Consider the following 14,469-nt stretch of genomic DNA (forward strand, 5'->3'; position numbering starts at 1 on the left):
TTATGTTAGATCCTAGTACCACACAGCAAGGTAGTGGCTGAAGAAATGGACATACCTAAAGAATAATAACTGTATAATTCGGTAACAAACGCAAAAAATTGAGTCAATTTACATTCTCACATTATACTCTAACCATTCTCCTAGGTATTAATCATAATCCAAATATCGACAAGTAAGCACTTCCCTACTAAATGTCCCTGACAATTCCAATATATTAAAAATGCTAAAACTGGTTTGTTAATAGTGGCATTATTTGTTAAAATTACCCGCCTCTTTTGCGTAATCTCGAAAAAGGTTTTAAACCAATCAAGAATTGACACCCATTCGGTGGGACCTGACATAATGCCGTCTAAGCAATCGAGGGTCCAGAATGAAAAGATTGTTCAACAAATACCCAGAGCTAGCCCACTGATGCTTTCCGTTATTTCCGATATTCTTCGTGAATATCAACAGACAACTGCTTTGGAACTTAAGTTGATTGATGTCTATCTCGTTTACGTTTTCATCACCGGTGTTATTCAATTCCTCTACTGTTGCTCCGTTGGAACATTCCCATTCAATGCTTTTCTCGCTGGGTTCATCTCTACAGTGGCATCGTTCGTATTGGCGGTTTGTTTGCGAATGCACAGCAACCCACAGAACGCTGATGTGTTCCCTGATTATATGCCGGAGTGGGCCTTTGGAAACTTCATTTTTGCTCATGTTGTACTTCACTTGGCCGTATTCAATTTTATGGGCTGAGTTTGTATGATGCTAAATAACAGTCAGACTACCTTAGTTTATCTATTCGTCCTATTTTTTTTCCCACTGTTCATTTTTGGTAGTTATGCGCAGGCCCCGCTTGTATTGCACTCGGGAGGTTAGTCGTTGTTGAGATTTATTACTGGCTATTATTGGTCATGTACCATAAAGTGTTCTGGCGTGGTTCGGGTGAGTCTACTATCGGTGAAGCGGATCTGCAGATATGTCCTCCTTCGTGCCCCCTTGCAAACTTGATTAGCCGCATTGAAACAGTTGAACCCATCGACTCCTAACTCAGAAAATACGTTATACCTCGGATGCCATGCATCAACAACCCAACTCCCCAGAATATTTAGTGGGGGTTTGCTGTGTTAAATGTGCCAGTGATCAGCACGATGGCCCCTGTAGCCATGTTTGCCCATCAAAATTCCCCGCAAGGGTCCTCACACCTCCCATTCGAGGCAGTCCAGGAAATCAGGATGGTGATTCAGGGAATTCGCAGAGCCTAATCTCCTGGGGGGGCTTATACACCCTAGCACCCAGCCTACCAAAAGGAAACTGAGAAATTTAGGACAATGTTGACGTGAGCTATTCGAAGCACAAACAGCACACAACAAAGGAGAGCGCATTTGCACACCCGCAGCTGAGACCTTTACTGTGAAAACAGTGGAGAGCAGCGCCTCCACACCACGAATCATACCTCTGGCACGTCAATACGCGCGAAAGAACTTCAAGAGGAGTACACAACTCATCACGCTAGGCAATAGTAAGCCGGAAAAATCCATTAAGTCCTTTGCAGATAACTAGTTTATTTGTAACCACTTCCTTATTCAAGACCCAAGAGTGCAGATTGTGTCTTTTTCCAGACTGTTAGGGGTCCATGGTTAGGAAAATACTTGACATTGGAACCATCATACTGGAGGCGACCAGAATTCCGCATTTCTTGGAAATTTTCACGCTTCCATTTTGTAAATCCCCAGTTCTGAGAAACGGCAATCTAAAAAAGTGCATAATCGGTTTGAAAGCCAAGCATAAAAAGGGGAATTAGTCGGCATAAGAAGCAGGGATGTTGTCGGCTGAGCAATGCGTTAAGCTAACCATAATTAACTAGCCGTCCCTTTGGGATATGATTTCATGGTGTGCTTGCACACACCAACGACGCATATCCAGCACAGTACGAATAAGCTTAAAAAGTGATAGAAAATAGCAACTGTTACTAACCGGAGCACAAGGCGCCAGTTAATTTCAATGTTGCATCGTACCTTCTGTTAGTCTAACAGAATAACAGTACACACTGATGCAGAAGGCTCTGGCCACAAATGTTACCTTTTGACGACCGGGAAACTTCATTTTAGCACGCCGGAAAGCCTCAATGAATTGCGGTCTGTGCACGTCCTTGCCACGAACGGACATTATGACTTGGCCGATGTTAACACGGGCGACAGTGCCCAGGGGCTTACCATAGGCACCCCGCATACCAGTTTGCAATCTAATATTAAAAATAAGTACACGAATTTACCTATCGGCGCCTGCGCAGGACAGCATCTTGTTGATGCGCACAACATGGTACGGGTGCACACGCACACGAAGATGGAAAGCATCCTTGCCACAGTACTTCACGAGATATTTATTAGCGCAAATGCGGGCAGCCTCCAAAGCTTCGCTTGAAAGTTGTTCATACTCATCGGAGAGCATGTGAACACAAAGCGGGAATTCGTCTACACCAAATTTTTTCTTGCCGAGATCAAATATCCTGATCTTGGGATCAGGAACACCACGACAGAAACGCGATTTGGGATAGGGCTTGTTTTTACAATAGCGGTAGCTAAGTGGCGAAGTAAATATGCAGGGAACGCCTTACCATCGAGCAGGACGCCTCCCCATTCTTAAACCGTGGGCCAGAGAAGTGGCAGCTGCTTAAAACAACCAAAAGAAATAAATTAGGATTAAAAAATTTGGCATTGTTATAAAAAATATATACGCTATTTTAAAATATTTAAAATTACTACTAAAGTTACTTTAAATTTTTGATATTGACAGATCTTATTATGATCTACTTAAAAATGAATCCTATGAACTTACCAGTTATCGTAAACACGTGCACAATTGAGTGTGTATAACAAACTTATTTTTTTTCCTTATTTATGGCTGCATTAAAGAGATGAGGGCTGTCTTCATCTGTCTCATTTATGGGGTTCATGCAAACGAAAAATTTTAAAAGGAACAAAGCATTATAGAACACACTCAGCTTTTTTGCCAATACTGCCATATGTTCATTTTTTAAAGTGTGCAATTAACGTTTTGGGGCCTATTTGTAGCGTCACGGGACCCCAGAATACAAAAAAAGACAAAATATTGAGGCAGAATATATATACAACGCAAAGAGGCTGTCTGGGCTATTGGTGTAGTGTCCCGAGACTGCCTGAAGACGAAAGAAGACACAATACTCGGGCAGAATATATATATATATTGAGCACGGAGAAGGTGTCTGGGCTACTAGCATGGCCCAAAGGCCAGCCCACCCAGCGAGGTACAAGGGGGCTAGTTCAAAGTACAAAAGTGGCGCCTCACCAGAACCGAGGGATAAACCACTATCGTATTACAATTGGGATGGTCTAAAAGGTCAGTTCGCCTAGCGAGGTGCACGAAGGCTAATTTGAAGCACAAAAGTTACACCTCACCAATGCGGGGGGATAAGCCACTATCGCATTACACCAGTACTTTAAAATTTCCCATTAAATTTGACTGATTTTTAGACGTCTTAAACAGCATTGTTAAAGAAGTACCCAACGAATCATACATCGACAAATGTAGGCTGCAGCTTCTTTGGCTGGAAGCCAGTGCTGCATACTGCTCTAAAGTCCAATTCCATGATCTGAATTGACTTACGTCTACAATAGAGGTAGTGTAGTAGCCGCCAAGACACTCAGCAATAATAATAATATTAATAAATCCTATCAACTTCTGGTGGTGAATTGACAGCAAACATAGGGGATCGCGACAACTTCCGCGTCCAGGAGGCCAAGCCCTCTGGAGGAGATGAGATCGTAGCGCCTTAAATGACACATTTTTCCTATCGGGAGTCAAAAGAACGAGTTAACTTTATTGTTTAGCTATTGTCAATAGTCCTAATAAAAACAAATTTAGTCGAAGACATTGAATAAATTGCTGCTGAGCCTAACATACTCGTTTAGAGCATTTGCTTGTAGTTCCTCAATACAAACCTGTTCTTGAATAATATCCCTTAAAAAAAATAAACCATTTGTAATAAAGGCGAATGTGATTGCATTTATTACTTGTAGGTATGCTTATAGGGTGATATTTTCTGCTTCTAATGACAATGAGTAATCAAGAATCCCCACACAGAAGGTTATGCAGTTTGTTTTCCTACCTCGATTTCTTCTCGTATGTTTTTAACCATTTTTCAATTCCCTTAGGTGATATTTTTCTTTTACGAATGACCACTTTAGCACCTGAATCGTGATTGGCTCTTTTCTGAAGCGCGCAGCGCTTTTACTGGTTTTGCCGTCGAGCCATGGTTGACATTGAGGAATTCCGCAGACAAGCCAGGGAGGCTAAGGAAACCGGGGATTATTCATTTCTTAAAACGACTCCTCACGACCCTCGATTTCCCAATATTAATCAAACTAGGTAACCCACTTTTCTAACTATTCATATTGTTGCAGAAATTGCTTGCAGAATTTCATCGACTTCCATCGCTGTACCCGTATCTACGGCGAAGACTATAAGCCATGCAATTATTTTAAGTTCGCTTACAAAGATTTGTGCCCTAATTTTATGGTTCGTTTGTCTTTTTATGATTACTTCATAGGTTGAAGCATGGGATGAACAGGTGGAGAACGGAACGTTTCCATATAAGATTGAGTGAATACTTATGGCCACGTCCGGTTCGACTCGTTAATTTACCTAATGCCTAATTAACTTTTCTCAGTAACTTGGACATGCGCTTTTCGTGGTACACGTTTCCTGGTGTATTCTTATCCTCAACCTGAAACGTTTGGACAGTATAAGTGAAAGAATTCTCTCTTCCCTTAGATTTGTGTTTGAGGGGACAATAATAGACCCCAAATTAATCTAGTATTTGAGAATCCAAGGCGGGAGCCTTTATTTATTTATTGCCTCTAACCAATGATGGTGGTAAGGCTAATGTAACTTCCAACTGCCCCTGTATCCATGGTTCGGACCTCGTACAGACGAATTTCAACGCCTGATCCTACACTTCTTTGTGTATCTGGATTTCTTGGTGTTACCAGGTCTGAGTCTTGTCCGCCGGTTAGCTTACATATTCCCTTATACGGCCACATAATGCGGTAATTGGCGTTGAGTTGTGTACTTACAGTTTGGAGTATTGAAACTAGGAGTTGATTCCGCGAACGCGTTGCCGCGTGCAAAGGCATCCCCTGAGCAGTAGGAGGGCCGAGATCGACCTTGCTTTCGTTGCTTTCTAATGTATTCATTCGCACATACCATTGGAAGAGCCTCAGTAAGTAGAACAGGCTTTGGCAGCGTGTTATGGAATAATATCTAATTGAATAGTTTATTTGCTGTCGTGTTGAATTAGATTCTACCATTTAGGCAAAATTGCGTTGGTATCCTCGTCTTCAATCCCGCGGAATGGGGTGATTGACATTTGTGAAGATCAATCCGCAGATCTGTTTATAAAAATGAGTGACAAATACGCTGGGGGTGGCTGGATAATAATAACTTACAATCGTGCAGAGTCGAAGCGAATGATGTGTGCTGGCAAAATGTTAAATTAAAGTAAAAATGTGCATCAATCAGATAACTAGCCTTTTTTGGCTTGAATGCTGTTTATGATTATCGCAGAATTAATGGAGCATTTATCATGTTTCTGCAGTTCGCTTGAATTTTCAGCCTGAGGAGTTACAATTACTCGTCACATAATTGCATGGATAGCAGAGTGGAGTAGTGTAAGTAGACTGGGGCTTCTGTTTTCTGTTAAATTGCACTGACTTCCTCTCAGAGTCTCTGCAACACCATGCGGTGGCAGATTGAGTGACACCTTTCATGCTTTCTATAATGGAGATCGGCGCTGCCTGCTGCTTGTTTGACAAGAGTGCCAAGCGCAATAAATAGAGTAACCTCAAGGCAGGCTGCAGGAGAAGGACGAACTTCAAACGTGCAGACCTCGAAGGGCACCCCACCGCACAGACCATCATATCTTCATTATCCACACATGAAGTGCAACTTACTCTGTATAGTTAGAGAATGTACAAACTATTTCCCACGCCTTAAATAGTGTACAAGTCCTCGAACTCGTCAGATCACCCCTGGTGATTTCCTTCTTCTTTTTCTTATTATAAAAATCTTGACTGACTGGTCAGTCTTGTCTGCTTTCCATGGGGAGAAGAAGGGGGGAGGGAGATTCCCCTCCCCAGCTGTGGAGCTTGGCCTCTGACAAAATAGTAGTACTTTAAACAATTCCGGCTGCGATGCACCACGCACAAAGCAGACACGGCCGCACGCGTGCGCGGTCTCTGCCTCAATTATAATTGGTCACGTACCCCACCTCTCTCCGTTGGGACACATGTGGCATTCACCTTCACAAGTCAGTCCGTAGACAATTCAAGGGCGGTAAGTTCGCACGATGTGAAAGGAGTGGAGCTTGTTTCCACTCGTTAATGCACGAAAGTTCGGTCATCAAGTTTACATCCTCGACTCTCCCAAACTGCGTAAGCGAAATACAATTTTGTGTTCTTGTGAGCATGATACTATGGGATCTCTAACCAGAATAGCCAAGAAGCAAGGCTGCGGTAAGACACGAGCTCACCATTCGCGTCTGCGATCGTCGAGTGAATGATGGGCCACTTCGTGCTTATGGTGCTGTGGCCACTACCACAAGTTAAGGGAGGACTCCAGCAGAGGCGCTGAGGGGAGAAACTTGTCGAAACCTTCAAGAAGTCGAAGCAGACACGTCATTTCTAAGATTGTAGGCCCCATCAGCAAGGAGTAAAATATTTGTCCCATTGCTCATATTACAATCCACCAAAGGCTTTTCCCAACAAGATGGCCTTCATTTACTTTAAAAAAAACAGCAGCACGTGACTTCTGGCTATTATCAGGAATAGAGGGGGTTCCTCAATATGATGTCCTGGACTGACATTCACCAAACATATAGCACAAATTAAAGGCATAAATGATTAACAAGTCGGCTAAATTATAACGCTGGTGCAGAGAAAAAAGAGGTGGAAGAAGTGAAAGCGTCAGATTGAATAATACTTTGATAAATGGTGCCAAAGCAATGAGCTGCTTTTGCAACGTTTCCATTGTTTCAAATTAAGTGGGAGTAGAGGTACTGGTCGATTGCTGAGAAGTGGATGTAGGCAGCCAGTGCAACGAAGCAGTGCCAAATTGCATGTGCCATTGGAATCACACCGTCCATTCTGAAGAAGATAGTCCCCGTGACATACATCAGTCCACCCAGCGCTACAATTCGAATTCCAGACATATCTTTCTACAACCAGATCAATGACTTATTATCAGTCAGTAGAAGACATGTATTCACGTAGATACAAAAAAACGCAGCAGAATAACAAGGTCTAACCAGATAAGCGACGGAAATAGCCGGTAGCAAACCAAGTGTGAGGTAGAAGATGAGGCCTAAAAGCCTCCACCTAAAGGAAGTCACGTGATGGTGGTGTTGTTTACTTACTTTTCTCGGTAAAAATACTGATATACAGCACCACCTAGAGCAGTTGTCCAAATAGCCTTCAGTACGAGGAGACCAATGTCCATCTCGAATTCACGCAGCACAAGCCTTAAACACAATAAAGTAGAAGGATCTGAGAGAAAACCACTATTAATTGTTTAAAATGGCAATTATATCCCAAGGAAAACAAGAAGCAGTCACCTAGACGTGTTGTACAGGATTGCAATAAACTACTTCATTTATTTTCAAATGAAAATCAGACTTTGTCTAGCTTTTTTTCATTCCCTTTCTACCTCAGACCTTAATTACTACACTTTTCAAGATCTGTGCCAACAAGTCAAGAAAAGGGTTATTAATTAAATCAACTTAAGTTGAATTGGGCAAGGTTTACAAATCAAACGAGATTTTAACGCCAAAATGCCGGCGAACTAGATTTTACAAAGCACAATGTAGGATTGGCAAAGAGGAAATAGATGCAAAGCGAAAAGCAATCTACTTGAAGAAATGGACTGATTAAAAGCTGACCACAAATTACCACTTATTTTAACTAATAGAGCACAACATAAAGAAAATTAGTCAACACATACTTCTTAAGCAATCTTTCACACGGATAATCAGCGCATTTGGATATTTTGAAAGGGGTAAATATTCTTGGTATTCGTAATGTTCGTTAACGACGGCCTTACTCCTCAGGTCTTACATCGTGGGTAATATAACAATCAGCTATGATATGAAGGACTACATGTTGGTATCCATAGGACAAAAAACGAGTTTTAAATACAGACTAAGTATTTGTAACAGACGACCTTTATTAAACAAGTAAAAAACAACGAACCAAGGAGTATAAGAAGCGGCGATGAAAACGAATATGACTAGACGATCGAAGTAATGCAGGAGATCGTGGTAGCGGCTACAGAAAGTACACAAAAATATTGCTTGAGTTTAAAACAGTTTTTAGTTTCAACTACTTAGAATAGGCGAACAAACGCGAATAAGCGCACATGTTCTGCTCATTAAAAAATGAATACCGCAAACCACAATAAAAATCGCCACTGAACGTGGGGTAATTGCAGCTATCTCTAACAGCACCACTCAAGTAAAAATCAGCTTTCTTCTAAGTTGATCAGACGAATAATAAGCGAATAGAAGCAATAGCGACTGGGTCACCTCTTGGTGGGGAAAAGGGTGCAGAAGTGATAGGCGGAGGAGGCTCCAAAAAGGGAGACAAGAGCGGAACCATAGATACCAGCGACCAGTAGTTCAGTGGAAGTCCTTGTCTTGTTGATAAGGCTGGCGGCTAGGTAGACACTGACGGGTATCAGAGGAAGGTGAGTAACGCAGTTGGCGACTTTCTCCAGGCCAGTTGGCAGGTAGGCCCATCCTTCTGCGGCTGAAAAGTGCCCCACCTCAAAGTAACAAGACAAATTAATTATACCGTCATTTTATATAGCCAATGTGTGAAACTTGTGCAGTGATCAAGTGGTTTAAAAGCGCAGAACGACAGCAAGTGCACTTGACACACTATCAAATTCCAAATGTGCTTTTATCAGTAACAAACTTTCAACTTGTTCAAAGGCACTTCAGGGGATAATAACATGAGTATCATAATGAAAGTAACAAAAGCGGATATGCGAAGAGATTAAGACATCTATACGTAAGCACGCAAAAACCACTAGTAGGTTTGAATGAAATAGGGAATACAAAAGTGAATTCATGTGTTGATCATGACCAGAAAACACCAAAAGAGATCCATTAATCGAGTTGAGAAGTGACCAGTTGATTTTTATTGATTCAGGAGCCTATACTACCAGGAAAAAGGCGGGGACCAAGAACCCATTCTACTTACAAAAAACGGTTATGGAACTGTTAGATAAACATATTGATGAACGACCGGGGGGTATAGAAATGAAACTGTAGTAGACGATCGAAGTACTGAGAAGAAACAATATCAAGTGGTAAAAAAAAGTGCCTTGAGATGCAAATCTAGGAAGCCAAGAACAAGACTTATTCCCAAACCGATATCAAAAAGAACGGAAAGTGAGCAAAGGACCCTAGGCCAGACCAGTGATGAACGCTGCACTAACCATTCACCAGGTTAAACACAACTTTATTAAGTACATAATTTCAACGTTAAATAGTAGGATCTTGTGGATACTAAATCGTTGTGAATTTAGTAATTTTGCAATTGTAAAAATTGCGATCAAACCCTACTTTTTAGGCGTCCAGGACATTTCTTGTTTATAAGGAGTTAAATAAATAACGGCACAAGTGCCTCATCTAAAAACCTTATGTCCTTAAATCGTAACATATTTCCAACTCGCGAAAATTGCTAGGATAGCTTGTCACAAAGCACATTTGTAGAGGAATCCATCTGCATTATTACTGTAGAGTTTTGGAATAATTTTACTTCTCCTATAATCCCAGTTTATTATTAATGCCGTCAAGAAGCAATCTTAAGGCTCTCTGGCTACCTTATTTTGATTTAATTACTAGCCCCTCACTGAAACTACGAAGGTCATAGCGCTGAGCTGGGGAGAGTTATCTCCGACATGGGGGCATTTCTATTCAGGTCTCTAAGCCGCTTTTAGATGAATTTCAGTGCAGCAGTCTTTCATAATACCTGCCTTTAAACGCGAACTTGTTTGCATTTATCACTTGTGTCCACGCTTGTGTACGGCCTGTATGTCGTCGCTTGTTTATTAGAATACTGTTAATGAATAATTGGTGTCTCGCCTTTCATATCAAATGCGTTTCCGTGTAGACGTGCCTGAAGCATTCGGATAAGTGTTGGCTTTTGACTTTTGCCTCCAAATCCATCCACCTTTTGCTTTGCATGTATCTGTTTTCAACCCAGGTCCGAGTTACTGGATTATCTTCATTTAGGGATCATAGCGATTGATCTTTTGGGCGATTTACTTTTTCTTATGGTACTGTTTTACATGCCCTTTTCGATTCAAGCCTTATTATTAGCCACATCTAATTTCTGCCAGGCGTTTCACAGCTTTACCTTTCCATGCACGTTTATTTGCACTATTTCAGTTATTTGGAATCATTGAAACTCAGTAAGGTTATTTTTATAAAGCGTTTAGATTTTTTACCATAAATAATAAATCTTACGCTGGAATTGCTTTTTAACACACTCCGAGGAAAGGATCGCATGCTTCAATTATTAGTAGCATTTTATACATTAATAAGTTAAGCTGATGTCTGCTTCTATGCATTTATTAGACAGTCTGTCACTTCATTATATTCAGCTTTGTCATACGAATATTTGAAAATTTTACCACATTCCAAAGTGAGGGTATTTGTCTGAATTTTGCTGGTGAAGAAATAGGGTGTCGGATTGTGTTTAATTTTCTAGGCCATGCAAGCAATTCCCTTTTTTTCTTTTTTGGGATGATTCAAGCTGTATTCCGTACTTGGTTAGGCAATACGCTATCGCTGAAACCATATTTCTTGCTAACCCAAGTGTTACCAGTAAAATTTGCCCCTTACACCCAATTGATTACATTTCCGCACAGTTTTGTGTAATTATTTCAAACCACTGACCAACATTTACCTTCTTCATGAGTAAGTAAATGGGCTCGTATTTTAGGTTTCATTTTTTTCTTATACTGCGAAGCCTCCTTTTTTGAGCTTTGAATATCTGTGGAAATAACATTTGTTTATTCTGGATTGGTGTGCGTGGAACGGATTTTTATTGCTGGAATCCTAACTTTTCATGACAATTTGATATTTTGTTATGGAGATGCTGCCAATATCCAAATTGAATAGTTATTTTCTGTGAAAGTGTTACTATTAAAAAAGCGTTTTAATTAGATGCACATTCCCATTCCCCAAATTTACATATTTTCACTTACTAATCAGGATTTGATACTGAAACCAACATTTCCACACATGAATGCGGACCCTAGACGGAACCAATTAACCCTCCCAATTCCGCACTTCCTGCCCGCATACAATGGACCGCCGCAACTGCCTTTAGCCACTCCTGAGGATTCTGACCTTGACACCTCATCTTCGGTCGTTTCCGCCAGGGTGAGGTTCTCTCTTTGATATCTACTACCGCTTAATAGCTTCTGAGGTTTCAGAACTTTGCCATTTCATAATGACTTCCAAAATCTCTTTCTATCCTTACTTTAACAGGAGAATACCTTTTCTTCCAACATCTCCTCTACCAATACCGTCCTTCACGTCGAACCGCCACAGTCGCGTTCGGCACGCAGCGCCACTCTGTCCTATCGGAGGGATGACGAGGGGGATAGCACAACTCAAAATGCGGCACTGTCTATCACATTTACCTCCTCCTCCACAGCCTTCACCACCCGCTCGCGTGGGGCAAGTCTGGCTCGTCGAAGTACCTTTCCACGACCCCGGGATTCCACATCCTCGGGCCTCCGCACCACGCGTATTCACCGGATCACTCTCCTTGACGAGGAGGCTCTTGAAGTGCCTCTCAAGGTGAGTTTGGAGGATACTTCGTTTTTCCTGTCTCTGTGTTGCCTTTTGAGCGTCTCCTTTGAAGATTAAATTGTAGAAGTTACTCGTACTTTTTTCTTTTTCTCATACATTTCTCCAATCTATTTATCCATCCGATATTTACCTATCTTTGGTAACCTTTTCTTCTCGAATTCATTACTCCTTTTAAGATGTAGTTAAATTCTTTGTGTACTCTCATCTTCATAATTTTGCAGAAACTTAGTACTCTTCATCTTTAAGATAGTGTTGACTGCAAAAGCTGGAAATAGTTAAATGAGGAGGTTTCGCATTTTATTCCGTTTGAACTGCTCATTTAGCAAGTGACGCTATATGAGATCGCTATAATTTTACAGAGTTTTTCGGTGGCGTCGCCAAGTGATAATTGCGGTTGATGGTTTAGTATTTCGAAAAATAGTCACCCTTTTTCAAAATGCTATCTACATTTTTTTACCGCTTTATTTGATGCTTCCGTTTTCGAATTACTGATACAACATCTCAAACATTTCTTAAAGCAGTTTGACATGTTTTTTCGTTCTTTACTTTAGAGATCAGAGTGGTCAAATTCTCGTAGAGGAATGGAATGACATTTTTAGGCCCTAGTTTCACACCACAATCTGTTTGAGGCTTAACTATGGTGCGGAACTTAAGATGCCGTTGTCGGTAAAACTCTTTTAGACAAACTCTGTAAAATTGTATTTGAAATTGTTTGCTTGCAATCGATTCCTAGTTTTATACTTTTGAATTTTTCATGCAGATCAACTTCAATTTTCCATTTGACATTTTATGAGTCCAAATTGCTTGAAGATTTGCAAAACTTCTTGAAAATCACTTAAAGCTACCGGCCATTGGCATTATCATAGCCTTTGTTCAGCTTGACATATAAAAGCATCATTTTAGCCCAAAATATGCATAAATGGTGGTATTAACGGGTGTAGTGATGGGACCTACCTGAGTCTAGCTAAATTTAAATTGTTCCGCATGATTAACAGGCATTAGACATTTCAACTGCCCTTCCTTGAATGGAAACGCAATTTAGTTATAGCTGCAAAGGTGTTGGAACACCTAACTATGGTTTTACTTTTACATTAGATTATGTAAAATGAATAAAAAACCTTTGGATTGACTTGTCTCTATAGCCTACAACCCTGCAGCATGTAATTCCCGTTTTTGTATTAATAGGCATCCTTTTCATTCATACTTCAATTTAACAGCAAGGACCGAAGAATTTGAGAGGTTTTGTATCTTGGAATACTTATTGAATTAGGACCTCTTGCTACACTGAAGATGTTAGAAATGCTTTTAAATTATATTCCCTTAAGGCAGATTGAAAGCCCAACCTGTTTATAAATAAATTAAGCCGCATTCATTTCATCACAAAAATGCTTGAAGGACATCTAAGAAGGTTTGCCAATTCTTATAGCTACCTTCTTCGCATTACTGGAATGTGCAAATGTTAGTAGCAATTAACGAAGCATTTGTTCTTATGATCCCATTTCCGCTGTCACCCCACGGGGTAGGTGGATTAATAAACTTAAAGCCATCATTAGGCGGAGCAAAAACGAATTTAAAAAGCATTAAGATTTCTTGTATTTCCTTCAGCTGTCATTCTTCAGTTCTCGCGATTTACATCCCGGAATGCAGAAAGTTTGGCGTTAACTTAGGTTGCCCTCCGCTAGAGACTTTCATCTTATATCAAGCACACCTACTGCCTAATGATGTCTATGGGATACCGGCACAGGTATTTTGTCCAGCGTATCCGTCGCATGACAGTACGCAGTTCCGTCCGCTTTAAGCATGATCCAATTTATGCTCTCATTTTATGGCTATTGCGACTCAGGACTTACACTTCCACGGGGTATTGAAGTGCAAGGGTGACCAAATTCCCGGAAAAAACTACTCATTTGACACATTGAAACAATTGCCTACTACTCCCAAACTTTCTGATCCCATTGATTTAAAAAACTTGTCACTATTAATATCATCGATATCATTCTCTTCATTTACGATAACTATATGGCACTTAGTGTTCTAATCTATTGTTTTCGCACCTACCTTTCACGTCTTTCTTAACTCAAGGCTGTCTCGAATCAAGCACTCACATTCAGTCTTCCCCTCATCCCCCCATGTCTGTGAAACGGTTTTAGAAAGGCCACTTCTTTGAGGTATCTCAAAATACTAATTATACGTCTGGACCAACATCAGCTTGTGCTCAGAGGTGCGTGCTTTCCACTTACAATACCCACCTTGTGTCAACACGGTTCCTTTCATGTTGAGACTTCACAGCGACCTCCGCTGTAACGGCAACTGTTACACCCAACGTTTAAGATATGTGCAGATACTCCTTTTTGATTTTATACATTTAGAAGGTAAATGCGAAGATGGAAATCGTTCAATTCTTTTGACGATACGCACTAATGTCTTTTTCTAACTGAATCAAATTTTTGTCGTCCAACAAAGCAAATTATCGAAATCCTGTAAAGCCGAAGTTTGTTAATTTTCTCAACTCTAAAAAAGTGTTCGAAATTTCAAGTGAGGTAACTACGGTAGATCCTGAGTAC

General features: G+C 40.7%; 5 protein-coding genes across 5 annotated transcripts in view; 2 read left to right on the forward strand and 3 right to left on the reverse strand. All coding sequences in view use genetic code 11, as the record gives it.

Moving 5' to 3' along the window:
- Positions 1–342: 342 nt before the first annotated feature.
- On the forward strand, positions 343–741 carry EGR_08945 (Dolichyl-diphosphooligosaccharide--protein glycosyltransferase subunit DAD1; the record flags this gene model as incomplete). Its single annotated transcript, XM_024498194.1, has 1 exon — positions 343–741. One exon carries the CDS (start codon positions 343–345, stop codon positions 739–741), a length of 399 nt encoding a protein of 132 aa, XP_024347393.1.
- An 826-nt stretch (positions 742–1,567) lies between these two features.
- Positions 1,568–3,590, reverse strand: EGR_08946 (60S ribosomal protein L10; the record flags this gene model as incomplete). The annotated part of the gene is made up of 5 exons (XM_024498195.1): positions 1,568–1,738; positions 2,068–2,230; positions 2,261–2,566; positions 2,603–2,654; positions 3,542–3,590. The coding sequence occupies 5 exons, from the start codon at positions 3,588–3,590 to the stop codon at positions 1,568–1,570; spliced, it is 741 nt and encodes a 246-aa protein (XP_024347394.1).
- A 686-nt stretch (positions 3,591–4,276) lies between these two features.
- Positions 4,277–4,630, forward strand: EGR_08947 (Cytochrome c oxidase subunit 6B; the record flags this gene model as incomplete). The annotated part of the gene is made up of 3 exons (XM_024498196.1): positions 4,277–4,392; positions 4,428–4,542; positions 4,574–4,630. 3 exons carry the CDS (start codon positions 4,277–4,279, stop codon positions 4,628–4,630), a joined length of 288 nt encoding a protein of 95 aa, XP_024347395.1.
- Positions 4,631–7,054: 2,424 nt separating this feature from the next.
- EGR_08948 (Monocyte to macrophage differentiation protein) lies at positions 7,055–9,951 on the reverse strand (the record flags this gene model as incomplete). Its single annotated transcript, XM_024498197.1, has 6 exons — positions 7,055–7,237; positions 7,328–7,397; positions 7,436–7,540; positions 8,268–8,342; positions 8,600–8,838; positions 9,934–9,951. The coding sequence occupies 6 exons, from the start codon at positions 9,949–9,951 to the stop codon at positions 7,055–7,057; spliced, it is 690 nt and encodes a 229-aa protein (XP_024347396.1).
- Positions 9,952–10,968: 1,017 nt separating this feature from the next.
- The window catches only part of EGR_08949 (hypothetical protein), a gene marked incomplete at both ends in the record, with an annotated part of 4,350 nt that continues 849 nt past the window's right edge, over positions 10,969–14,469 (reverse strand). The window contains 5 exons of the mRNA XM_024498198.1: positions 10,969–11,068; positions 11,149–11,213; positions 12,363–12,416; positions 12,452–12,634; positions 14,341–14,416. Coding sequence (XP_024347397.1) covers positions 10,969–11,068; positions 11,149–11,213; positions 12,363–12,416; positions 12,452–12,634; positions 14,341–14,416 — 478 coding nt within the window. The remainder of the gene's footprint in view (positions 11,069–11,148; positions 11,214–12,362; positions 12,417–12,451; positions 12,635–14,340; positions 14,417–14,469) is intronic.

Source organism: Echinococcus granulosus, assembly GCF_000524195.1.
Source record: "Echinococcus granulosus chromosome Unknown EG_S00125, whole genome shotgun sequence".
NCBI lineage: Eukaryota > Metazoa > Platyhelminthes > Cestoda > Cyclophyllidea > Taeniidae > Echinococcus > Echinococcus granulosus.